This window comes from Gallus gallus, chromosome 3 (genome assembly GCF_016699485.2).
Source record: "Gallus gallus isolate bGalGal1 chromosome 3, bGalGal1.mat.broiler.GRCg7b, whole genome shotgun sequence".
NCBI classification, from domain to species: domain Eukaryota; kingdom Metazoa; phylum Chordata; class Aves; order Galliformes; family Phasianidae; genus Gallus; species Gallus gallus.
In genome coordinates this window covers 106,120,928-106,146,868 of record NC_052534.1, presented here as the reverse complement: position 1 = coordinate 106,146,868, position 25,941 = coordinate 106,120,928, and the positions used below count along the sequence as shown (strand labels likewise).

At 42.9% G+C, this 25,941-nt stretch overlaps 1 protein-coding gene across 4 annotated transcripts in view; it reads left to right on the top strand.

The window, feature by feature from the left end:
- Nucleotides 1-257: 257 nt before the first annotated feature.
- Nucleotides 258-25,941, top strand: part of KIF13B (kinesin family member 13B) — a 122,775-nt gene continuing 97,091 nt past the window's right edge. For all 4 annotated transcript variants that reach the window (XM_003641072.6, XM_004935889.5, XM_004935890.5 and 1 more), the window contains exons 1-2: nt 258-366; nt 12,274-12,367. In XM_003641072.6, coding sequence (XP_003641120.2) covers nt 312-366; nt 12,274-12,367 — 149 coding nt within the window. In that variant the 5' untranslated portion in view covers nt 258-311. The remainder of the gene's footprint in view (nt 367-12,273; nt 12,368-25,941) is intronic.

Genomic DNA, 25,941 nt, shown 5'->3' with positions numbered 1-25,941 from the left:
CACTGTGGGTCTTGAGGACTACATATCCCAGCATGGAACACTCTCGCTGCAGTCCAGGGCCGCGGGCGGGACTACAGCTCCCAGCATGCAGCGCGCCACACCGCCCCCCCCGCTCCTTGGGGGCCGCCGCGCTGCACGCTGGGAGCTGTAGTCCCGCCGGACGTTGGTCCGGCGCGGCACCTCCCTCCCACTGCCGCCCGGCCTCGGCCCCCCGCCCCGCTCCGCGCTCCTCCCCGCGCCGCCGGCGGTTGTCCCTCGGTAGACGGAAGCCGAGGAGGGAACGAAGGAGTCGGGGAGGTCGGAGCGGCGCGATGGGGGATTCCAAAGTGAAGGTGGCGGTGCGCGTCCGCCCCATGAACCGGCGAGGTGAGAGCCTCCTCCTTCAGCGCCCCTCAGCCCGGCCCGGCCCGCGGCGGGAGCGGCCCTGAGGGCAGCGGGTCCCGTCGGCGTCTGTCCGTGTCCGTCCGGGTCTGTGTGTGGAAGTGTAGCTGTTACCCGGGCGTGTGCGGGAGCAGGGATGGATGTGCTTGTGTCTGTCGGGTGGGTGAAGCCGGGCTGCCCCCAGGAGCGGCTGTCTTCACTCCTGACACGTCTCTGCTTCGAAACTAACCTCTTTTTTTCCTCATCTCACCCCGTTTTATGGTGGTTTTTTTTGTGTGTGCGCCCCTCAGCCCACACCTCCTGCACCTGTTTTACAGCCAGGCCCTACCCTCTGTCGGAGATTTCTTCCTTCTTCCTGCTCCTTGGGGTTTTGGAAATCCCAAAAATAACCCCAAAAATAACACCATTTCTGTCTTTTTCCTGCACCTCCATTGAGTAACCCCTCCGCTTTGCCCAGGGTGGGTGAGTGGGAATGGGTTAACGGGGTGAAATGTGGGGGAAACACACGAAAACAAACACGAAAATATGGAAGAGGAAGCGTGAATTGAGGAGAGGTTTTGGTGGTGTTTTGGTTTTTGTTTTTTTTTTTCTTCTTCCTCCCCCCCCAACGAAACTTGCCTGAGGGTTTTGTTAATCACACCGCGGTCTGGGCATCTGTTTAAATGTTTATGACTCGTCTTAATTAGAAAAACTTGCTCTAGATGATGAGGAAGCAAGTATGAAAAGGGAACTGCAGCCAGGGAGTGGGGAGGTGAAGAAGAAGGCAGGGATCCAAGAAACGTGTAAGGTTTTGTTTTCCCACATTCTCACAGAAGTATGCCAATAATTCCTCGGGGGGGATGGAGTGAAGGCAGTTTAATAGCTACAGCTAGTGATCTGAAACAAAATAACCACTTCGTTTTGGTAAATAGGAAGAATAAACGTTAAAGTTGCTGCGTCAAGTATTTCCATGCCTTTTGAAATGGAGGTGTCCAGATGTGGAGTCCTCAGTACAGTAGTGACATAGACCTGTTGGAGCACATCCAGAGGAGAGCCACAAAAATGATCCCAGGGATGGAACAACTCTCCTGTGAGGACAGGCTGAGGGAGCTGGGGCTGTGCAGCCTGGAGAAGAGAAGGCTGCGAGGTGACCTGAGAGTGGCCTGTCAGTGTCTAAAGGGGAGCTGTAAGAAAGGGGGCAGACTCTTCAGCAGGGTCCGTTGTGATAGGACAAGGGAAAGTAGATTTAAACAAAAAGTGGAGAGACTTATACTGGATATAAGGAAAAAGTTGCTAACAGTAAGGGTGTTGAAGCACTGCCACAGGTTGCCCAGAGCGGTGGTGGTACCCCATCCCTGGAGGCAGCCAAGGCTAGGCTGGATGAGGCTCTGAGCACTGATGGAGCTGTGGCTGTCCCTGTTCAGTGCATGGAGTGGGACAGATGGCCTTCAGGGGTCCCTTCCAATTCAGTTCTATGATGCTGTGAAATGTCAGACTAAGTTCATGTGAGCTTTCAATTCTCACAAGTGAAGTAAAGGAGATGGAATTAAGCAGATGGATTAGGTCAGCTGAGGGTATTTTGACCAAAATCTACTTTTTTTTTTTTTTAAACTTCAGCAATGTGCAAAATTGTGGGAGGGTTCATCCTTGTGGAGAGTTGGTGGGAGAAGATTCAGGGACAGTGAGGTGGGAGCTGGCATGGAGTGGACCTGGAAGGTGGTGCCTTGTTTCAGGGATAGAATCATAGAATTGTTTGAGTTGGAAGGGACCTTTAAAGGTCATTTGGTTCAACTCCACAGCAGTGAACACCTACAGTTCCATGGGCAGCTCAGAGCCCTGTCCAGCCTGACATTCAGTATCTCCAGGGATGGGGCACCCATCACCTCTGGACAACCTGTGCTGGTGCTTCACCATTTCTGTTGTAAAAACATTTTTTTACGTATATCCATGGTTATATCCAAGGCTATATTACTTCTAGCCTTGGTCTTTCTTTTTGTCCATGTCCCTTTCCAGTCATAGGTCATTTTGGCTGTGACCTAGATATCTTCTGTCTTGTTTTTTTCTTACTCTCTGGATTATGGAATTGTACAATAATTCAGGTTGGAAGGGACCACTGGAGGTCTCTAGTCCAATCAGTTTGGGTCAAATTGCAGATGAAATTGGGTTAAGTTGCACTGGTTCAGTCAAGTTTTGAATCTTCGAGGATGGACAACGCACCTTCCCCTTCTGTTGTACGTATTTTCCATACATTTTCCATACAGCCCCTAGTTTGTGCACATGTGGTGGTCTTCAGGCTGTTTTAGCTAGGGACTGCATTCTGCACAGAGTATATGCAGAAGTAATAGAGGATGAAGTGGTAGAAATAAGCGGGGGGGAAATGTGGTGGAAGATTATAGATATAGAGGTGTATATGTTTGGGAGAGTGAGGGGGTGTATCTTGTTATCAAAGCTATTTCACTCCATAGAAACTAAAAAAGGGTAACAGACCAAAAAGACTTGCCTGTGGCCTTGCTGTTAGCAGGAGCATCCAGGAGTGATGGAAGTCTGAGGATCCAATGCTCTCTGTTCAGGGGGAAGAAAGTGTACTTGTCCTACACATAACTGTGCAGTTGGAGTGCACCTCCTCCCTGTAAGAACTGCTTTGCAGCTATTAAGTGCCCTGTTGTTTTGCAAGCAGTACGTGAATTCACAGAATCACAGTGTGGTTTGGCTTGGAAGGGATCTTAGGTTCGCGTAAGTCCAGCCTAAAAGATGGAGTTCCCTTCCCTACCCCAAACAAGATTTCCTGGAATTGTTTGTTGTTGTTGTTATTTGTTTTGTTTTATTTATGAGTGGGTTATTTGTCACAATCCAGATGTTAGGATCAAGTGACGTTTCTGATGTTCCTAGAATTTACAGCGATGGTGATAAGCCTAATATTTTCGTACCTCCGTGATGTTAAATTTAAGCATTTGTGTAACTGCTTTTCCTAAGAGCCATCTAGTTGTTAAAGCTCTGTGGCTTTGCTTTTTTTAATAAGCCTTGAGGTTTTCTTGGAAACTCCTTAGTATGCGCTTTGTTCTAAATAACATTTGTGCAAAGTTCTGGGACTTTGGACGTGAAGCAAGTATTTGTTTTCTTCAGGGTCACGAGTAATGTTCTTTCCTTCCCTCTGCACCAAAGGGCTTAAAATTGCAAACCTGTCAGATGGCTGCAACTGTAGGAATTTAAGCTTTGAAACGTTCTTGGTGTTTACTTGTGGCGGTAGTGGTTGTCTTTAGCGTTTGAATTATGAATTTCTTAAGGCGAGGGTTTATTAGGTTAATAAAAGCGGTGTGTTTAACCATTAATAATTTATGCAGCTCATAAAAGTATAATAAGGTCTGCGTACACGTTGAAGGGATTTCTGCATCAACTAGCTGCTTATGGTACTGCATCTCGAGGTGATCCTATTGAGGGTCCTGCTCCAGTCTCGTGTGAAGTGGCAATCTATAAAGTAAGCTTGCAGTACTAATTTGTAGCAGTGAGAGGAAGTGTTCCTAATTATACTTGAATGGCTTACTTTTTCAGAACTATGTAATTTTATGCATTAAGTTTTAAATTAGGCCCAAATCCTACGGGCTGTGTATGGAAGCCATGCTTTTATAAAGCAACTTATATGTTATTTCACCTGCAGCATCACATCTGAACTTGTAAGCTCTTTGGGGTAGTGATTATGACTTCTCTATTGTACTTAATAGAATGGCATGAGTTGGAAGGGACCCTTAAGGCCATCAGTCCCACTCCCTGCACAGAACAGGGACACCCACAGCTCCTCAGTGCTCAGAGCCCCATCCAGCCTGACCTTGGCTGTCTGCAGGGATGGGGCGCCACCACCTCTCTGGGCAGCCTGTGCCAGTGCCTCACCACCCTTATTGTAAAAATCTCTTCGTCCTTACATCCAGTCTAAATCTTCCCCTCTTTTAGTTTGAAACCATAAACCATACTTTTGAAACCATACTTTGCATAACGATCTCAATTAACATGCTTTTATGAAATGGAGAGCTTTGCACTGTTTCATTTAAAGTCTTTCTTTTTCTTGGTTTTGTTGCAATATGTCATTCACTAAAATATTTCCTAGTGTACCACTTGTTCTGTTTTTTCGTAAAAACCAGGGGATTCTTTTGCTGTTGTTGGATTTTCCTTTATGAATATTGTTACTGACTTCATGTATCATAGAATCATAGAATGGCCTGGGTTGAAAAGGACCACAATACTCATCTGGTTCCAACCCCCTGCTATGTGCAGGGTCGCCAACCAGCAGACCAGGCTGCCCAGAGCCACATCCAGCCTGGCCTTCAATGCCTGCAGGGATGGGGCATCCACAGCCTCCTTGGGCAACCTGTTCAGTGCGTCACCACCCTCTGAGTGAAAAACTTCCTCCTAATATCCAACCTAAACCTCCCCCTGTCTCAGTTTTAAACCATCCCCCTTGTCCTATCACTATCCAGCCTTGTAAACAGCTGCTCCCCCTCCTGTTTATGTGCAGAGCTCAAGTCATACCATGAAGCAGAGCAAAAGACAGCTTGAGGCTTTTCAATACAGATTTGTTTTACTCAATATTTTAGTCTCAGGTGATGTTAGTGTGCAAGCATGCCATGGGCGTGTTCAAACTCTTGTGTTTCTCTGTGGCTTTAATCAGTTGAATGTGGCGTTAATTAAAATATAAAATCTTTATCAGTACTGTCAGAATACAAAGGCTGCGAGGTGAACCTGATAGCGGCCGTTTGGTATCTAAAGGTGAGCCGCAGGAAAGAAGGGGACAGACTCTTTAGCAGGGTCTGTGGCAATAGAACAAGGGGAAATGGTTTCAAGCTCAGGGGGGACAGATTTAGGTGGGTCACTGGCACAGGTTGCCCTGGAGACTTTAAAGGCCAGACTGGATCAGGCCCTGGGCAACCTGATCTAGCTGTGGTATCCCTATTCATTGCAGGAGAGTTGGACTAGATGGCCTTCAGAGGTCCCTTCCAACTCTAAGGATTGTATGAGTTACATCAAAGGATGTGGTCAATGATACCTTAAGCCAGTGTGAAGGACTGCTATCATAGAATCATTGAGGTTGGAGAAGACCTCTAAGACAAACAGCCAAGCCATTGCCACTATCCCTGCTTAATGTTGCTGCACGTCTGTTAATAGTTTTCTGTTCAAATGAGTCAGAAAGCTAACTGCAAAAAAAACTCATAGAACTGTAGAATTATTAAGGTGGGGGGCCTACAGGGGAGGGACTGGGGAGGGACTTTTTGTAAGGGTATGTAAAGACAGGATGGGGGGGAAATGGCTTTAAACTGGAAGAGGGCAGAATTAGTCTAGATATTAGGAAGGAATTCTTTACAGTGAGGGTAAAGACACTGGTGAGACACTGAACAGGTTGCCCAGTGAGGCTGTGGATGCCCCCTCCCTGGAAGCATTCCAGGCCAGGCTGGATGGGGCTGTGAGCAACCTGGTCTAGAGGGAGGTGTCCCTGCCTATAGCAGGGGGTTGGAATGGAATGATCTTAAAGGTCCCTTTCAACTCAAACCATTCTATGATTCTAATATCATCTAGTTCAACCACCCACCTGTCACCACCACGCCCACTAACCCGTGTCACTCAGTGTGACATCTGCCCTTTGTGTGTTGTAGTGCTTGGAAAGGCATCCCAGAGGAGCAGCAGCAGCACGGTGCAGGCAGGAGGCTGCGGGGAGCTCAGGTGGGGTGCCCATGCCCACGTGGGTCTGAGCTGTGTGCACCCAGCCCTGCTCCTGGCAGTGCTATCTGAGAACACTGCTTTTGGAGGCTTGTGGCCTATGGCTTCCAGCATAGATAGCTAGATGGCTTGTAAATGGACACTCAGGTATCTATTATGCTAATGTGCATATTCATCCGGACTAGTTTCTGTGTGCAGACAGGGATCCTTTGTGCTTTGATGATAAAGCATCTGTCTCCAGTGCTTGTCAGGAAAGAATTTGCTTCTCTATCTGTGTAAGCCTCTGGCTGTGGTGGTAGGTGCTAATTTTCTGTCCTACTCTTTGGAGGTTGCACTCTCAGTCACTTGACGCGTGTGTTTGTTTTGGGGGAAGGAAGCAGAGGTTGTTCTGTGTTTGTTTTCCCAGTGAAGATTACGACAGAAACATTCTATCTATAAATTGGAGTTTGTGCAAGCAGTCTTAAAAGATTAATTATGGCATTAGAGTACACGAAATTGCACCTGTTATATCCTGATGGCAATATATGAGCACCAGGCTTTTCTTCCCCATTGTCCTTGTGATAAACGGGCACCTGGGCCTTTTAGTATTTCCTGCTCGCTGTTGATAACCTATGAAATAATGTTTGTGGTAGGAGCACCCTGGAGACAGGGTGACAAATGGGAAAAGCAGGCAGAGTTCGTGTTTCACCCTGCATTCCTCAGGCAGACAATTGTACTTTAAGGACTCCTCAGGTGTTAGGAGTTTATTCCCCACTGCCGAAGAACCGGTGGGACTACAACACAGGCAAATGGGGATGCCACAAAGGCAAGCAATTCTTGTGCTAATTACATCTTCAGAGCTAGCCTTAAGTGCAGTATGAGATTACATTTCTGCTCTGGTTTCATGTTTGCTTCATCTTCACGAAGCCGACAAAGGATCAGATATGCTCGCTGTGAATAATTCTACCTTGGCTTTTAGTGGCAGAGCAAACGTTATTGCATTTCATTCACTTTGAAGCCTGAAACAAAGCAGCCCAGTTACATTCTGAACTTCCTCGGAGCTCTTCGCTGCATCACAGAGTCACCCAACTGCTGTATGTCCTCAGTCCTCCTGAGCTGAGCAGCTCGTGCAGCAGCAGCACTGCCTGTGGGTAAGGTGAACGTCCATGTACACGTTGTGCCTTCACCACAGCCATTGAGCAAGCTCTCCTTTTGGAGAAAAGGAAACAACAGAAGGTAGAATGAACTCGTTACCATTTGGGCAACGTGGCGTTAACAAGTGAGGTGAGCTTGCTTGCATTCGCTGTGCTCATGTGTTTGAGTTGACTTAAACCTCATCATCAAGATAGCATTGTGTGCCCTTCCAGATGCACTCATGCATATTTGATGACTTTTAATTGCCGCAAACTGAAAATTTCATGAATGATATTTATGCAGTGAATATATAGCAGAGCAGCTTGACAGGCAGCTCCTTTGACTTGGTGTTGGTAAGCATTAGGGACGACTCAAATTACTGCATTTTTGTCCCAAACTCATGAGTCAGAACAGCTTATAATGACTGCCCTAAGAGTGCTTTAGGCTAACAACATCTTTTAAGCTCTTAGCGGGGTCACTTAGATCTAAGTTATTTTCACTCTTTGTTGTGTGGTCAGTTAGTTTTGCCTTTATTTATGTTGGCTTCTGCATAGCAAAGGGCAAGGAGAAAAGTCACTCTAAGGCAACAAACGCTGGCAGGGAGATGTGAGGACCTGTTGTGCTTGAGCCAGCTTTCAGCTTGCTGAGAAAACAACAACAAAAACAAAGGGCCATGTTTTTTCAGTTGGCTTTCACTTAGCGTATGATAAAGAAACTTCTAAATATTTTTAGATTAGTATTTAAACATTTCTGAGTGATCTTGCTATTTGCTTTTTCAGACTGGAAAAGACAAAAGGAACTGACTGCAGTTTCTTATTCAGTGCAGCTTGAAGACATACTGCAATCGTCCTCTCCTAGCCTTCAATGTTAAGCTCCTGAAAATCTATTGGCAATTTAAAACGTAAAATTTCTATTGTCCCCGTCTTTACAGGAGATTATACTGAGCTGTGGCATTTAAGGCCAGTTTTGACTTAGGAGCTTAGTGTGTGCACTTCATGCCTTTCACATTTTCCTTTCTGTACCTCAGTGCTGTCACTGGGATAACTGAAGTGTCAGTGTATGTGCAGCTGCCCCACACATCTGGTAGTGGGACCAGGAGAGTTCTGCTTCAAATTTATTCAACCTGCTTTATAGTGCCGGGCTTGCATCTTTGTTTCTGGGATCAAAAAATGGCTGAAAAATCTGTCAGGAAACAGGAGCTTCTTACATTGAAATCTGATGGAGAAAGTGATATGGAAATGGAGGCCCTTCATGACCTGGGGAAGGGCTATCAGCTGGGATTGTTTTGTTTGGTAGCCATGACTGTGAGATGACTTCTTGGGGCAGTGGCTGAAAAACCTCCAGTACAACTGCAGGGCAGTGCAGAGGGTTTCAGTGTGCACTGGGTTTGATTCCAGACCCCTACCAGAGTGAGTGAGTTGGGAACCTCAATTTCCAACCAGTGTCATCGTTATCACAGCCCATTTATAAAGAGAGTTCCCTAATTGATCTGAAAATGAAAGTGGAGATTTCCTAGAGTTGAAAACGTCCAGCATTTTCCAAAGTATTTCTCCTCTGCCCATCCTCCATGATTCACATACGTTCTTTGTCTCTGCCCCAGGCCTATTCAGTACATTTTAAAGTTCTACCTTCTGCTCATGTTTCTTGACATTGCTGTGGAAAATGTGCTGTGCTGAGTTTATGATTACCAGAGGTGTGACTGCTATTAGAGAAGGAATGGAAACTCCTACCTGTCTGTGGGAGTGCACCATCACGTTGCTAGCCTGCTGAAGTAGTTACCACCATTAGTTACGGTGGTATGTTGCTACAGGGTCTGCTTTTCCTGCTCTCTCCCTTTCTCATTTTTCTTCCTCGTCTGAACCATGTTGAGTTTCTTAGGCTAGTGAAAAACTGCAGAGGACGTGGATGGTGTGGTGGTGTTTTTGTTGATGGTGGCTTTTTGTTGCAATGCCTGCGAGGCTTATCGAAGGCACTTAGGGTTATCAGAGTCATTTAAGATTTGCGTGCATGTAGGGTTTCACTTAAAGATCTGCACTGCTGGAATTGCTATGGTCACTTTTGTGAGGAGTTGAAAAATCAAGACAAATGGTAAAGAAAATAGCTGGGGTTTGAAGGAGGCCTTCCTTCTGACAAGTAAAATACAAAGTCAATGGGGAGACTGTGCGAGTAGCTTGGATGCCCATGGCTTAACAATTAGTCTTGCACTTAGCTCAGCTTTGCTTAACACTTCCACGGCTCTCAAATGTAACTGTGGAAAAGTGATGAAGATAATACCTTTTTGTTACGGATATCACAGTTCTCTTATGCTGAAGCTCTGAAAGACTTGTCCTGCAGTGCACGTTTCTTGAGATGAGTTTTAGTTTCAATTTTTCCAAAAGCAATTAGCTGATTGGTTTCTTGATTGGATGAAGCAGATAAGTAGCTGATTGTGTTTGCTTGGTGATGACTGAAGGCAGAAGAAGGTTAGCAATATAATGGGTGAGATTTTAGGTCTTGTTGATATAACGACGAAAACACAGAGCTACAGGATCAGTGATGAATGTCTGAAGTTTGACTGTGTGAGCCATCTCTGTCATCTTTTCACTTCTTCTAAATTCCAGGCTGCCTTATCTGTGTCTGCAGTGGAAAGAAACAATACTGCCCAACCCTGACAAACGAGTCCTTGCTGCAAGATGAACTCACCAGTGGGTTTTGGATGTGTGTGCTTATCTTCTTACCTTGGCACATTCTCCTTTTCCGTGTTGTTCAGGGGCAGAAAGTGCGCAGCTTAACTAGGAGATACTGAAACTAGTAAAAGTAAGGGTGGAGTACCTGTGTGATCATAGGAGAAGGGGAAGATAATCTGCCTATGAGTCTAACCTGCTTTAGTAACAATGAAGATTTAATGAGGAGGAAATGATAGAATGGGATAGATGAGGAGAATTATGATAGAATTTGCAGTAGTGGCTGATGTCAGATTCATCTCTAAACCTCCTGGAGTCATTAAAGAAGTCAGAAATCAGTCAAAGAACATGCTTTGTAACAGAGAAAGAATTGGTAGAAAGTGTATGATGTGCTAATAAAACAGATTTAAAACTATTTTTAGCTAAAAGCAGAGCTGTTCTGTGAAACTTTTGCCAGGGTAGGTGGAATACATGGCCTGAAGGGTATCTGATAAATAACCCAGCTTAGAGGTTGATCACAACTATTTCCTGAGGTTTATTTCAAGGGACACCTTGAGCTGATGTACCACCTCAGCCTTGGCCAGGAGCTCTCCCTATTGTGCCTCCTCACTCCCCACTGTGAAGATCAGATGCTCTTCAGACCCCTCACTGGGCTGCTCTAACTTTCTGCAGTGGCTGAACAGATCTACTTTGACCACTGTAAGGAACTCTTGTATCCTGTCTGTGTGTGCTCTTGGAAGTATTTCACAGAGATTGGATGAATGCTAGCAACACTTCTGAGTCTAGCAGTAGCCATGAGCACAAAGCCTACTATCAGCATTCTCTCTCAAGAGATCGATTAAAAAGTGTGAGAGCAGCCACAGGGCTTGTATACAGAGTGAGCATGGCTTGTGCTCTCCATAAGGGAAGTAGCATGTAAAAACCTTCAGTGGTTGAGGAATACTGCAATACAGAATGTTAATTACTAACCAGCTGGACCGAGATAGTGGCGTGTTGGATTTGGGATGTATGAAGATTATACTTTGAACTAAGGAAGCATGTATTACATACTAATGATAGGTAAATCGACTTTCAGGGTGTGGAGAGATATTAAAATAAACATCAGCTTCTGAAACTTGTCTGTCTCTTCCTTCCACAAAAGCAGAGTGTAATAACAGAGTAGTTCAGAAAGAACTGGAGTTCCATGTGACTGGTAGGCTTGAGCTTTGGTTTTCTTTGTTATCCTTCAAACAGTGAAAGACCTGTAACATCTCTTACAACAAAAAGCCAATGAGAGGAACTTCCTATTTTATTTAACAGCAGTGAGAAGCCAGCGAGGTGCCGTACAATAAATTAAGATATGTGGTCTTTGCATGAGAGATTTGCAGTCTGAGTTTATAAGGTGCTGTGAGGTGAATGAGCATGTAGAGGTGACACAGAAGGAAAGAGCAGAGGTGAAGGAGGACGAGGATTATAATTAATGTGATTAGACATGCATATTTTGGTGATTGAGGTGGGGTGTTCAACTCCATACGGAGCTTATTGTGCATAGCCTCTCTTCATCGCAGCACGTGAGAACATTGGGCACTCACTGGGTGTGATTTGTGGGTCGGGTTGTAGGCATCAGCATTTGGGTGCACTTTCCAAGTTCTGCATTGGAACGTAAGAAGATAGGAGTGGATTGCTTGTGCTCAGACCTATGTCTGTAGGCAGCGATTTTGGTTGCAAGTGGCTGTTTGTTCTTTTGTATCTAACTCCATTTGTCATTGGGTGGATGCCTTGGGCGGTTGTCAGTGTTATCTGAAGCTTTTATTTTGTTTCCCCTGCCTCTACAGCTAAGAATTCTCATCCATTCCAGCTATTCTTCCTTACTCATAGGATATATCCCATTGCTTAGCATCATTTGGAAGAGCTGGGCTTTCCAGCTGGCTTGGAGCCTGTTGGGAAGGATAAGCCCTTTTCTTCACACTCATACCTAAATTATTTTTGATGGGACTTGAATTTCAGTGAGCAGGTGCCCTGGGACTGACAGCTGGCATGGTGTGCTGCAGCAGCATAAGAGTGGCCAGGGAAACATGCTGCAGATGGCAGGGGCAGCCTTCCCTCCGAGCAGGAGGCATTGAGACAGCAATGAGAAGAGCTGTCAGAGTGGTACCATGCCTAATGGTTCTTTCCCCAGAAGAAATTTCATACTGCCTTGTGTGTGCTGATTGTCCTTCAGAAAAACCCAAGTGCTCTTTCTTGTTTTGAAAAGAGTGCATGCTTTAAAGCTGGACAAAATCCATCCCGGCAGAATATCTCTAGAAGTGGAATTTGGCAATAGTCCTGTTTCTATTCTCTAGCTGATGGGTGGCTGTCAGGCTGCATGAATAAATTTGGTGTCTGGAGGAAGTAATGGTGTGTATAATCCTAGTGCTTTAAGAGCGGCACTTGACACTTTCTCATTTCTTTATAGAGCTTGATCTGCATACAAAATGTGTGGTGGATGTGGATGCAAACAAGGTTATTCTTCATCCTGTAAACACCAACCTTTCAAAAGGAGATGCCAGGTAAGATTTTTGAATGAGGAAGGTCAAGTTTCATAATGTAAACGAGCCAAACAACTGAAGCTTTGATAGAGGGCTTTCAGTTTAAATAAATTGCATATCTATATTCCTTCTGCTATGTACTTACCATCTATAAAGTAAGGCTGACTTTACTGCACTGGCAAGATGCTTTGATAACCAAGTACTCGCTGCATTTTAAAAATGAATGTTTGCTTCCTTCTATAAACAATGTGATAGCAATTAATTGGTCTGTGAACTGTTTCATTTGTTCTCAAATGCTGTTATGGGACTGAAGATATTTAAATCTGCAGAATAATTTGAGCAGGGCACGGTTTTGTCAATTTGGAATGAAATAAAACTTGATGGTTATTTTCTCGTAGTGGGCTTGTATTCAGTGTGTGAGAAGGGGAATAGAAATGTGGTGGAGAGGTGTAGCTCTAAGAGATCTTGCCAGTGAGACACTGCACGCATCACAATACTTGGAGAGGTGGCTAAGGGCAGTAACTAGTTTGTGTAGGAACTGGCATCAATTTGTTAAACTACTGTGAGAAGTCCTGTAATGTTTGTTAGGGTTAAGGTTGGGACCAATTAATTTATTGCTTGTTTGCAAGGGGAGGAAATGTGAAGAATGTATGTGTGAAACAAAGTAACAGGGGTCCAGGAAAAGGCAGAACCCATTACTGGGCTTGTACAATCAATCATGGTCTGTTTTCTGGGAAGAAAAATAGGGGGATGTGGTGTTAAGGGTGACAGAAGTGAGAGAAATTCAGTTAAACGCACAAAAGAGCTTTGTTTAAATGCAGCATATCATAGTTTTGTCATGTAAAGCTACACAGTAAAAGTATTCTTTCCTGGTCCCTGCTAATTTAAATTTTATAACCCTCAAGTGGTAATAGACGGAAAAGCAAACTATCAAGTGCAGTAGATGCTTTATTGACAGCAGCCAAAAGACTTACTATAGACAGTGGGATTGGAGCTTTAAGAAGATACTTAAAGATGGCTGTGTGGGGTGGAGTGTTTTTGTTTGTATTAATATCCGCCTCCTCCAGAAACACGTGCTTTGTTCAGCTGACAAATACCTGCGTTGATGTGAGCCTTTCAAACTGCAAAAAATGACAGGTAAATGAGATTCTCAAAAGCCAACTTAGTGGTATGAAGAATGTTATTCAGAGCTTCTCTAAAGCACGATGACCAAGCAAATGCTGCATAGTTCATTGTTACAGATATGTTATAAAACGTTCATAGTGTAGTCAGGAGAGAATATGTCATGCAAATCATGCCCCCTGGCAAGGGAGGAATCGTTTGGCAATGGCATTGACTTCCCAGACAAGATGGTGAGTCCTGTGTGAGAAACTGGCGTGCCAGGCTGAAGAATGGCTCATTTGCATTTTCACAAATACCCATTGCTAATCTAAGCAGCAAGCATAGTAAATTTATATGGGGTGATTAATAAAAGAGAGAAAAGTGGAGGCCCAGTAAGTGCATGGAAGATTTGCCTACAAACATTGTGACAACAAATCTCAGGAACATAACTGGAGTAGTGAGGATGTAGAACAGAGTCTTACCCAGAATGTGATACTCTTAAGATGGGCACCCACTAAATTGTCTTTGTGCAGCTCTGTCAGAGAAATCTTAAATATTAGATCAAGGGACAAGTTAGTTTTTATTTGTTTTTAGCTTAAGAAAAGTAGTATTGTAAATAAACTCCATAGAGGCGTGCAAAGCAAGCAGGATACATTTGAATGCCTTAACAGTTTAGCTTAATTTCTCATTAAGATGCTAAGGTTGGTTTAGAAACTGTGGATAAAATTTTAGAGGTAGTCCCATCCTTGCTTGTGTATGACTCAGCTGTGCTCTGGCTGGGAGCTAAGTTTGTAAAAACAGCCTGTCACTTTTGGAAACATGCATGTTTTCCAACTTCCACTCTCTCTGATAGAAACCACGTTTGAGAGATGGGTAGGTGAGTAAATAGTGAGCTTAGTAAGAGAAATAGCCAAGGCCACAGTTGTGTCTGTTTGTCCTGTCTCCCCAGAGTGCTTCTTGCAGGCTAAAGAATTCTTTATAATGTGTCTGTCCATCTGTCATCTCCGTATCTGTTGTGTATTTTGAAGGTACCTAACTTGAGATGTGTGAGACCTGACTTTTGGGCACAGGGAATGATGTTGATGCAATTGCCATTGGAACCATCTCAGGTCCTGTGAAAAAGAATCTGGCTTCTTCAAGTTTTCCGTTAAAAATTAAGGAATTATTTGAAAATCCAGGTGACAGCTGGTCAGCCTCACTTTCTTCTGTGTCTACAAACTGAATATAATATTTGCACATTTCTCTGGGGACTTGAGGATTCACAAATGCATGTAAAACACTTGGTCACAAAAAAGGAAGTCTGTTTTTGGACAACTTCATAAATCTCGTGTCCTGTTGGTTTTCCTTAACCAATAAATGACTTTTCTTGAGACAGAGAAGTGAATCCATTTCTTTTATGGAGTGATCCTTATTGGTGCTGCACTGGTTTCAGTAAGTTGATCTTGTACAAAGGATGAGTTTTGGAATTGGATGATCTCCAGGCTGGGTGGGCTTTGTTCCTAACCTTGGATTATTGACGTTGGGTTGGTTGAGTGGTGGTTTCTTGTATTGAAATGATCAACCTTTTTTGAGTTGCTTTTCTAACATTATTTGCTGCAGAGCCTGGAGTTTTGTCACAAGTTTCCCTGAATGACCTCTTTAAATCAAAATCTCCTCTTTCAAGGATATATGAACCTCCAGGGAGTTCGTATAAATGAGCAGCACCATCAGCATGACTTGACCACTTCTTTTTTTTTTTTTCTTTTTTTTTTTTTTTGCCTTATGTAGTTGTCTGTTCTCTCTTTTGCAAATGTCAGGGTTAAAGTTCATCAACACAGGATTTACTGTGCACTGCAAAGATTGCTCAGAATATTATTACTTAGAGGTTAGGGCTTGAAAGAGTGTGAACTCATTCAGATTGGAAATAATAGGTAAGTACAGTTGGAATGCCTGTAAGAATCCTTTCGAAAAACATTTCTTTAGGTTCTTCAATTTACCTTTCTTTTAATTATTTTCTATCCATTTGCTTGGGTTCTGATCACTACTTTTCCCAAAAAAGACCTATTAGAAGTCTTAAAAGAAAAAAAAAAGTTATTTTGAGGAATAAGAAAAAGGACTTTATTATATACTGCAAGTGTAGCTGTAATTGGTGTGTAATTGATAAATGCTCTGACATTGGTTGTGTATCAGTCTGCCACGTGCCTGTGCATGAGTTGTGCTATCTGTAAAACAAAACAAAGCATTAATCTTCCCAACAGACCATCTTAGAACCTTTTTATTAAGTGAATATGCTATAAGAAAGATGAAAGGAATGCTGACTTCTGTGTACTCTTGTCTTAATTTGTGGTTTGCAGATGCTTTACTGTAGATGCTTTACTTCTACACAACAGAGCAATTCCAGAATTGAGGCAGCATTTGGATTGAAATAAATAGTTAAGCACATTAAATCTTTCAGTAGGTCAGCTTTGGATGAAGAGTTTTTTCTTCTTAAAAGCTGAGGAGCCCCTTAAGCCTTTTGAAGAAGTGGAGATGGGAAACAATTGTGTCGAAGACCTAGGAGTTGAAAAATGGAAACTAGAATATGAGAGTCAGGGAGTCTCAAAGACCAAGTGCCATCGGTTCACTCATTTTGAAGCATCAAGCATGCATTTGGATGAATGGCTGCAAATGTATGCAACCTCTAAATTAAAATTAAAATTAAAAAAAAAAAAAAAATAGATTGCAACAGCTTACCAGTTGTCAAACACTACTGCTGTGGTCCTGCTGTGGAAATTAAAATACATCTCTTGAGCCAAGCTTTGCACTGTAATCTAGCTGGAAAGTTTATAAAATGCCTACATGCAATGCTAAATAATGACTACAATGCATAGAGCTTTTGCCAAGCTCAGAAAGTCTATTTAGGACTAAACAAGATCTTATCAGAGTGTGCTTTCACCTATTCTTTGCTCAGCTGCTAGAAGGCAGAAGATGGCATTTGCAGGTCCCTCTGCTGCAGTCAACCTGGTGTGATCACCCTGCCTTATTGCTGGGCAGCAGTGAGTGTTCCAAGAGGCAGGGTGAGCTCCTGCCAGCGCTGCCTGAGCACTTCCACAGCTCCTGGGCCGTGGGCAGTGCAGGTGAAGCCAGCTTTCATCCGGCTGTGATGTGCTGCATGACTGCAACTTACCAGATTTGATGTGTGGAGAGTTTCTGATTGTGTGCTCTCTTGGTAACTACGGAAAATGCTAATCTTAATGTAGTTAGTTATGTGGGAAATGTCTGGATAGTGATGTGGTGAAGCTTGCACACAGAATCGTAGAATCATTAAGGTTGGAAAAGACCTCTAAGTTCATCGAGTCCAACCATCAGCCCTGCCCCACTGTGCTCACTAATTCATGATCCTTGGTGACACATCTCTGTGTTTCTTGAACACCTCCAGGGACGGTGACCCCACCACCTCCCTGGGCAGCTGTGCCACTGCAGCACCACTCTTTCTGAGAAGCTCTTCCTAATACCCAGTCTGAACCTCCCCTGGCATGTACGTAGTTCTTACCCAAATATCTAGAAATGAGCAGTGTGTTGGCTGGGGAAACCATTAGCCAGTAAAAAAAACCTTGTATTAAATTGCTTAAATTTTCTTTGTGAAGAGACGTATGTGTCACCTGCACAATTCACTCAAGTATTTGTTATATGTGGAATGGAAGGCAAGAACTGCAATTAAAAGAAGGTTTAGCAAAAGTTGAAAATGCAATGATCCTTTTTGTCTAGGCTGTAGTATTTGATTGTGTTGTTGCAATTATTTCTTTTTGTAACCTGTAGAACAGCAGGGAGATATCCAAGGTGCCCAGGGAGGAAATGCTGGCATGGTTATATATGTGTTCATGTATTTATTTATAAATACAGGCTGGAAAAGCTGACCGCTAGAAGTAATGGGAACACTTTGACTTTTAAAAATAATCTGTGGTAACAGGAGTGCATAGGGATGCATGCTTCAGTTGTTCTGCCTTTGGAAAGGATATGCATAATGAGTAAATGAGGAAAATGTATGAGTGCAGTGCTGTACACAGAGTGAATCTGCAAAACTCCTTACCCATACAAAAACAGTGAGAGGCAATTATTGGTATGCATACACCAGAACCGTGCCTGATGGTAGGTTGGAACCACTTGAAGAGCTGCCTCATCTTAGGCAGTGTTTTATGTAAGGGTCCACAGCTGTTCACACATTGTACTTAGAAGGATCAGCTGTTGGATGTAGCCAGAAATTGAATATTGAGCTTGGTGGAGCATTTGCACGATGTGGTGTGGTTGCTGTTTGACAGCAAGGCAATTTAAATGAAGAAATATTATTGCATTTGAAGATGGGTGACAGCTAATTGCGCTGCGTGCTCCTTGGCCTCTGCATCATTCCTGGCATTGTGTTAATTCCTGCTGTGTTAAACTGCTTGGGATTGGAACACATCAGCTTGGGATGTGCGTGTGTGGAGGCTACATTAGTAGCAGAGTTGGCTGTGTTACCCCCTTAAGCTACAGAAAAGTTGCTTGCCATGCAGCTACAGGCTTGTGTTAGTATCTAAATATTCCTCTTCATCACAGGGGTTGGACTAGATGACCTTTAAGGATCCCTTCCGGCTCAAACGATTTTATGATTCTATGATAATTGAGGCTGAAATTTTGGGGTTAGCTGTTAGTTCAGCTTTGTCTCACAGAGAACAGATCTCTGCGATGTTTCATAATGCAGAAATGTTCCAGGAAGTTGTGGGGGAGGGAGAATGTGTGCTTGTATTCCCCAGACTGATAGCTGACGTCCAGAAGAAAGGGAAGCCTGCCTTTCCCAACACCCAGAGTGGTGGTTTGTGAGTGCATGACAGCTCGGAGGAAATGCATGTTTGCAAAAGGAATGCTGAGATTTTTCCTATATTGCTGACTCTGTACAGCTCAGTTGCATCTGTGCATGCAACTTTTGTGTCATGCACGGCGTTATTCTTTAAAATGATGGGGTTTTTTTTGTGGCTATCTATCTCAAATCAGTATTGCTGCAGGTTATTGAAGAGAATTGGCGAGGGAGGGTCTTAAATTGTTGAATAATTCAGGTAAATCCATTACTTTTTCAGTGTATTATCTGTTTATTTTGTAGGATGTCATATAAAACTAGATTACAGAGCACATTCCTCTTCATATAGTTTAAAGCTGAACTACATTCAGCTGCCGTCTATGTTGAAGTGCACAATGCAAGGTAGAAACCATCCACAAATTCTCAGTGTTAAAAACTTTAACTATTCTTTTAGCATATGTGTGTCTCTGTGTGCTTAAAAAAGAACTTGATCCTGTTTTGTATTGTTCAAGGAAATTAAACAGTGAGACTGTGCTGACAGTTGTTTTGAAGACTGTTCCTTGCCCTCCAGTTGGATCATGCTCACTTATTTCTACCGCTTTATGGCCGATATAGCCATAGCAAATTGGGATTATCTGTTGTTTATAAACTCTGTGGGAGAATTAGGCAACCACAGCCCTGCTAGCAGTCATCCCTTGCTTATATGAGGGAAGCTTTACCCAGTTGTTGCAGATCTGGCAAAATTGTTAACAACCTACTACACTGAAGACTTAAGATAACAGATAAAGAATTAATTTGAATCACATGCCATGTGACACTGAAGGCCTTCACCTTCTGTTTCTTGGCTTCCAAACTTCTGGCTCTTTTTCTTAGAACTTAATGCATCTATAAAGTACCCGTAGCCTTAATTCTTTCCTAAACTAAAAGACCGTATAGTGGAGCAGCAAGTTCTGGAGTAGCCTTAGCAGTGTTGACCTGCCTGCAGACAGTGTTTGGAAGTAGATGCTGATAGTTGCTAAGCGGCTTGTCCTCCACACAAACTTCTCTGGAGTTGGCAAAGGCTTCTGGCTGTGAGCTGTCTAAGGAGCGGACTTCTGCTGCAAATAGAAACCAATTTGCAGTTCCTTCCCATTGCAACTTTCTACCAGCAGTAAGGTCGAGTTCCCGGAGTTAAAAGTAAATAAATAAATAAACATGGCATGTTGTGGTATATAGAAACTACTAGAATGAACGTGTAAAATGTTCTGATGGAGTGGAGATTAAAAAAAAAAAGAAAAAAAAGGAATTTTGTTTTTAAAGCCAGACAGTATCTGAAGCTTAGACTATCAGGCCATCAGAACTTCAAGGAGACCATAATGTGTTGTTTTCTTGACTTGTTCAATGTGTAAGTTAAAGCAGACAGTTCTTTTGGCTTTGAGAAGAGTTGGTTGGAGTTGGTCTTCTTCAGAACTTCAGTTTCAGTGGAACTGGAATTTGAATCGTGGAATCATTCAGGCTGAAAAGGACCTCTAAGATCACTCAGTGCAGCCCCAGCCGTTCCCCCCCATGCCCACTGCCCACGTCCCTCAGTGCCGCATCCCCACCGTTCTGGAACACCTCCATGGACGGTGACCCCACCACCTCCTTGGGTAGCTGTGCCACTGCATCAACACTCCTTCTGAGCAGAGCTTTTTCCTAACAGCCTGCTTGAAATTTGACCCAGTGCTTTCCAGTTTACCCCAGTAATGGTTTTGGGTTTTTGTTTGGTTTGCTACAGTGCAAGTTTTTTCTCTCTCATGAAATATAATTTAGAAGTACGTAACGTTTGATTTGGTTGTAATAATTTAGAATGGTAGAAATGCAGTGAAAACTGTCCGAATGTATGAAAATAAGGAAGTGACAGTAACAAATTGTATTATTGTAGCATAAGCAGAACAAAACACAGGATAGGTAATGAAAACTGAGCTCTAAATTTGAAATACTTATTTTTTATGTTGATCTGATAACTGAACACAAGACTTATAGGTGCTAAAGCGTATTTCCTGTTTAAAATAAATAGATTCAAGAGAGATAGGAGCATGGCCCAGTGGCTGTAAACTGCGTTGAGTAGGAGAGCAAACCCAAGGCCTTCTCTCAGGGCTGTGAATGGATGTTGTAGCTGCAAGCACTTCTGTGGAATGATTCCATCTTAATTCTCAGCTCTTCATGAGATAAGACTATAAAATGGGTTTAGTGGTCAGAATCATGCCCCTGCAGGATTATTTTGGTGGCTGCAGTTGCTGGGTTCTGTGGAAGGTGGTAGTTCAGCAAAGCTTTTACAATGTGTCCTACACAGGTAGGCAGTATCATATACACCCTCCCCAGTTCCTTAAGTTTTGGAAAATAGAACATAAAAACTGCCAGGCTTTGCTTTTTAAACTATTTATTGTCTTGTTATGGGAAGCAAACAAAAGGAGAGACCTTGTACCTTTTACTGTGTTATTGCCATGAACCTAAAGAACTTTGGTCTAGTATTTGGAGTTGTTTGCATCAATTTGAGGTTACTTCTTATTATTCCCTTTGTTGTCAGGGTGGTAATTTAGAATTGGAAGTTAAAAAGGTGATACAGTTGACGGTCAGTTACCTTTAAAGCACTTAGCCTGGCTCTGCCAGCATCTTACAGCACTGTAAAACTGGAATTAACGCTACTGACTTCAGAGAGGATAATTTCTCTTCACCTTCATTTTTCAGTTTTTACAGTAAGAGAAGTGAAAGCTGCAATTACCTTAACACCTCAAGATTTGCTTTACTACTTAATACTCTTTTACCTATTTTAATTTCAGATGGTAAAGGCAGAGAGGCAGTTTCCTCACCTCCTCCTGTGAGGAGAAATCAACAATCAACATCTTGTAGGTATTGTTTTTGTTTTCCATGAGCTAGGCCTGCAGGAATGCAGCACCTGCTGCTGGTGCATGGGCAGCACCCTTCCCTCTGGGTTGGAACGTCTGTTCTTCCTGGAAACGCTACAGCAGTATGGCTTTTGTGGCTTCCTCCTAGAGGCACTCTAAATGTTTGTTGTCGTTGCATTTTTATTTATTTAAGAGATACTAAACCATCCTCCTCTGGTTCTAATTCACCTTAAAATAACTTGTCCATTCTTTTGGACACTTGGGGCCAGATAAAGCTGGCTTCTCTTGTGCTGTTATGGTATGAGTTCAGCATTCAGTGCATCTGTCACTCAGCAGTGACCAAACATTGACCTGGGCTGAAGCCAGGGCATGGGAAGGCACAGGGTTAACTCAAGTTGTGGCAAGTAATTGTATGTGTTTTGATACGTTGGCTAAACACACTGTGAACAGATAAAAATGTGCAGCCTTGTGTTCTGTTTTGGTAAAGGAATTTGAGAATAGGTTTCATGATTGCCAAATAATTATCATTTTTTTGTATATTTGAGACTCCATTTTCTGTTAGCATAAATACATGACCTGCAAATTTTCAAATGGAACATATGGAGTTGTAATCAGATACTCAACTTAAAAATCTGGTCATGTCTCTCTCTACTGGGCTTTTATAAGCCATGTTGTAGAGGTGAGAAATATCCCTCCCTCCATAGTCTGGACTTATTCATGTCACCACTTTTTGACAGTACATACGTTTGTGAACAACTTTTCTCAAGGATGAAGCACAGGAAGAGTAGAATTTCATCAAAAATCTCTGACAAACACTTGGAGAACTCAATCAGGATTGCAACCACTGCCATCAAACCAAACTCATTCATTAGTTTCACAAATAAGAAGGTCAAATATTCCACTGGTTTTATGGTTTTTTTGCTCTCCTTTTGATTTTCTAATAAAAAATACTAAGAACTAAAATGTTTTGTTACTTATATACATGAGCTATATTATATAGTTTATGAGGGCTGCTCTGAAAGTAAAGCCTCCTGTTTTACTATGTTGGCCCACAACATCAGAGGCCAGTGTTGGTAGTATGGCCATAGAGGTTGAGCCATCCCATCAATAGCTCATCATGTTTTGTTGCTGTATGACAGATGGTAGCAGAGGGGCATTCTGACAGAATGGCATCTGACGTGGAAGTGCAGATGAGGCAAAGGTGTGTCACTGAATTCCTCCATGCAGAAAAATATGGCACCCACTGACATTCATCGACACTTGCGGAGCTTTGATGGAGACCAAACTGTGGGTGTGAGCGCAGTAAGGCAGTGGGTGGTGCGTTTCAGCAGTGGTGACTGTGATAGTGGGTCACTTCCACTGGTTCAGGTTTTTATTAGCACAGCATGCAGGTTTTTATGAGCGCTGCATGCCGGCTCTTGTTCATTGCTGAAGAAAATGCAGTGCTAATGGTGATGACTACATTAAAAAAATTGTGTTTTGTAGCTGAGAATTTGCTCGGTCAAACAATGTTATCAGTTGTATCAGTTGTGGGAAGGAGGCATTACTTTCAGAGTGACCTACATATATGTGGACCAAGACAATTCTTCTTCACTCTGTGTCCAAGGCAAACCAAAAGGTTGAACACCCATGGAATATGTGATATCAAATAATATAATTTCAATCAGTGCATTTAACTCTGACAGCTTTGATAAGCATATACCAGATTACAAAAATGCAAAGCATAATTGTCCAGTGGGCATTCCTTTGAGGAGAGAAGCAATCAGGTTAAGTAGTGAAGTTTTTAGCTAAATGAATGCAAAGGAAAAGAGTTGACACTTTTCTATGGCTGGGGAGAAAAGGAATGGACTTCTGGTAAGGGCAGTGGCTGCTGGGGGGATTTGGGGTTTGTCTCAGCTCTGCTATATACTTCTTACTTGACTGAAGGAAAGTCACCGTAGAGTTGTTTCTGCTTTTGTTTTTTTTTTTTTCTTTCTCCATTTGCAGCCCCATGAATCCAGTAGTTTTTCTCTTTTTTTGCTGATATCTAATGTAAGAAGGTTTAAATTAGATCGCATAGTGCAGTTGGGCCAGAACTTGGGGCCTCTGTGTTGTTGGAGTGACAAAAAGAAACCCTAGAGTAGGGAAGTTCCACTTACTTTCATTTTTAGCCTTTTGCAAAGCATAATGCATTTTATTTCTTTCTCCTCGGGGTTCATAAACTTGTGCCAGCATTTTGTTCTGTTCTTCAGCAGAAGTAGCTCCACTGTGCAGATCAGATTAGTGAAATGAAGGCATAGGATATCCACCCAGCTTCTATCTGAATAGCCCTTCAGGAATGAACAGTTTCAGCTTTGATTTTTTTTAAAGCATTATTTAAACATATTTATAATATGAATTTTATTTATCCTTGCTAAAAATGTACTTTAAAAATCAACAACTTTAATAGGAATAACTGATTAAAAGGTGGCATATCAGTTAAGTTATTCTCTTGCCTGGCCCTGTCCTGATATGAAGGCTCTCTGCTCCTCTGAATTCTTTGGCATTTCTCCAGCAAGGCTCCATCTGATAGCTCGCACAGTTCTGGTTTCTTTGAGAAGATTCAGTGAGAGATGACTTTGCAGACTTTGCAACCGTGGTACCACAGGAAGGAACATTATATATAGCGTACAGAGCAGAAAGATGAAACACTTTGTAGGTGCGGAGAAGAAAAAAAAGAGAGAATAAGCACATGCAAATTTTGTGGCAGAGAGAAATAGAGATGGTTCTGGGAGGAAGCAGTTATCTGGTTGATTTGCTAATCTACTGAAACCACTTTGATGCCAGCTGAGACTTACAAGCGTCCCTACCGCCTCCAAACTATACAGCCCACAAGAGCAACTAAGTCATGTGGTAATTTCTTGCTAAAACCTTACCTCCTTGCTTTGCCCTAGCATGCAACTGCTGTCTGCAAGGTTATCGCATATGGTACTAAAATACCTTCTTTGCTACTGCTAAGAGTTTAATCTAATAGCAGAAACAGCACTTTGCAGCATGCCCAATATAGGAATTGCTCTGGGATGGCAATCATAGCTACAGTAGTATCAGTAATCCTGGGTAAGTGTGTTTCTCCATGCTGAATCATTGCTGCAGCACTCTGTCATTGTTCTGGGAGTAGACCCAGTCTCTGGTGATGACAAACAGTCTTGTGCTTGTGTAGTGAGGCATACCTGTGAAGGTAGGATCAGAAAGGTAAAAGTGCAAGAACTTCATGGGTTAAGATAACAAGGAAAGCAAAGCAAGAAACTCATTCACTGCTTCCCGTTGGCATGCAGATGTTCTGCCGCTGCCAGGAAAGCAGGGTTCATCATGCCATAGTTCTTTGGGAAGACAAATGCCATCACTCCCAACATCCACTCTCCTCATCCCGGGTTTCACTGTGAAGTACAGTGTCATATGGTATGAAGTAGCCCTTTGGTCAGCTGGGATCAGCTGTCCTGGAAGTTTCCCCTCCCAGCTCCTTGTGCACCTCCAGGCTCCTTGCTGGTCAGCCAGCACAAGTAGAAGTCCTTTGCTCTGCGTGATCCCTGCTGAGCAACAACTAAAACATTGATGTGTTATCAACAGTGTTCTCATCAGAAATCTAAATGCAGCATCTCACGAGCCCCTAGGAAGAAAATTAACTCTGTCCTAGTGAAAACCATATAATCATAGGACATCCCAAGTTGGAAGGAACCTATAAGAATCATCAAGTCCATCTCCTGACTCCATGCAGGACCACACAAAAATTAGACTATATGTCTGAGACTGTTGTCCAGGCACTTCTTGAACTCTGGCAAGCTTGGGGCCGTGGCCTCTTCCCTGGGGAACCAGTTTCTGCCATTGGGTTAAACATGACAGCTCTTGAAATAAAATATATTGTATGCTTTGTGATCAGTCATTTCCTCATACCTTTACTTTCCTTCTCTGTGCTTCTAGTCCCTGTTGAGATTTCTAGGGTGCTGCTCTCCCAGGTAAGGTCATGCCACCAACTCCCTTCCAGAAGATGGAGGTTACTGCTAGCAATTGGTTGAGGGTGGCAGAGACCTTTGAAGTCTCCTGTTCCAACTGCCTTGCTGAGGCAGGGTCTCCTAGAGCTGGTTGCCCAGGACTGTGTGCAAGTGGCTTTTGAAGCTCTCAAGGGTAATCTGTGTTGCTCTGTACATAAGAAAACTCCACCACCGTAACTTGTCTGTGTACTTCTGAGTGAGCTCATTCAGGGCAGTAGACTTTGGAAAACGCCTACCTTACTGAGATGTGGTAACTGAGCCGACAGTGCTCTATATAAATACCTGCTGTCACTGTATAATTGTATCTGTAATTATGTGGAAACTGAGACAGGTTCATTTTCATGGCTGTAGTGATGTCAGCAGGTAATTGTAACATAATTTGTAAGAGTTTATTATAAAGATGGAGGTCTTAACCTTTCGATAAACTATATTTAGTAGAACATCCATCCAGAGACTAAAAAGCAAGTCATAATTTTGAAATGTTGACTTTATTGTGTTTTGTTTTGTTTTTAATTTAAAACCGAGTTGATGCATCCACCTGGAATGGGACCTGAAGAAATTCCAAGCCGAATGCTTTTCCCTTGGTTATGTTTCTTTCTTGTCTCATAGCTGTGACTGCATTGACTCCCACTCAGACAAGCTTTGAAGTAAGGCAGAGGTTTCAGCCTCGCTCAGCACTGGAAATAGGACATCCTTTGGTATTTCAGTTGTGTATCTTACGACCAATTTCTTCTGTGGCAAAGATCCAGCATTTCAGTGGTCTGCAAACTCACCTGGGGAAGCATCATGAAACATTCTGGTTTTTAAATACCTAATTCTAGAACTTCAACC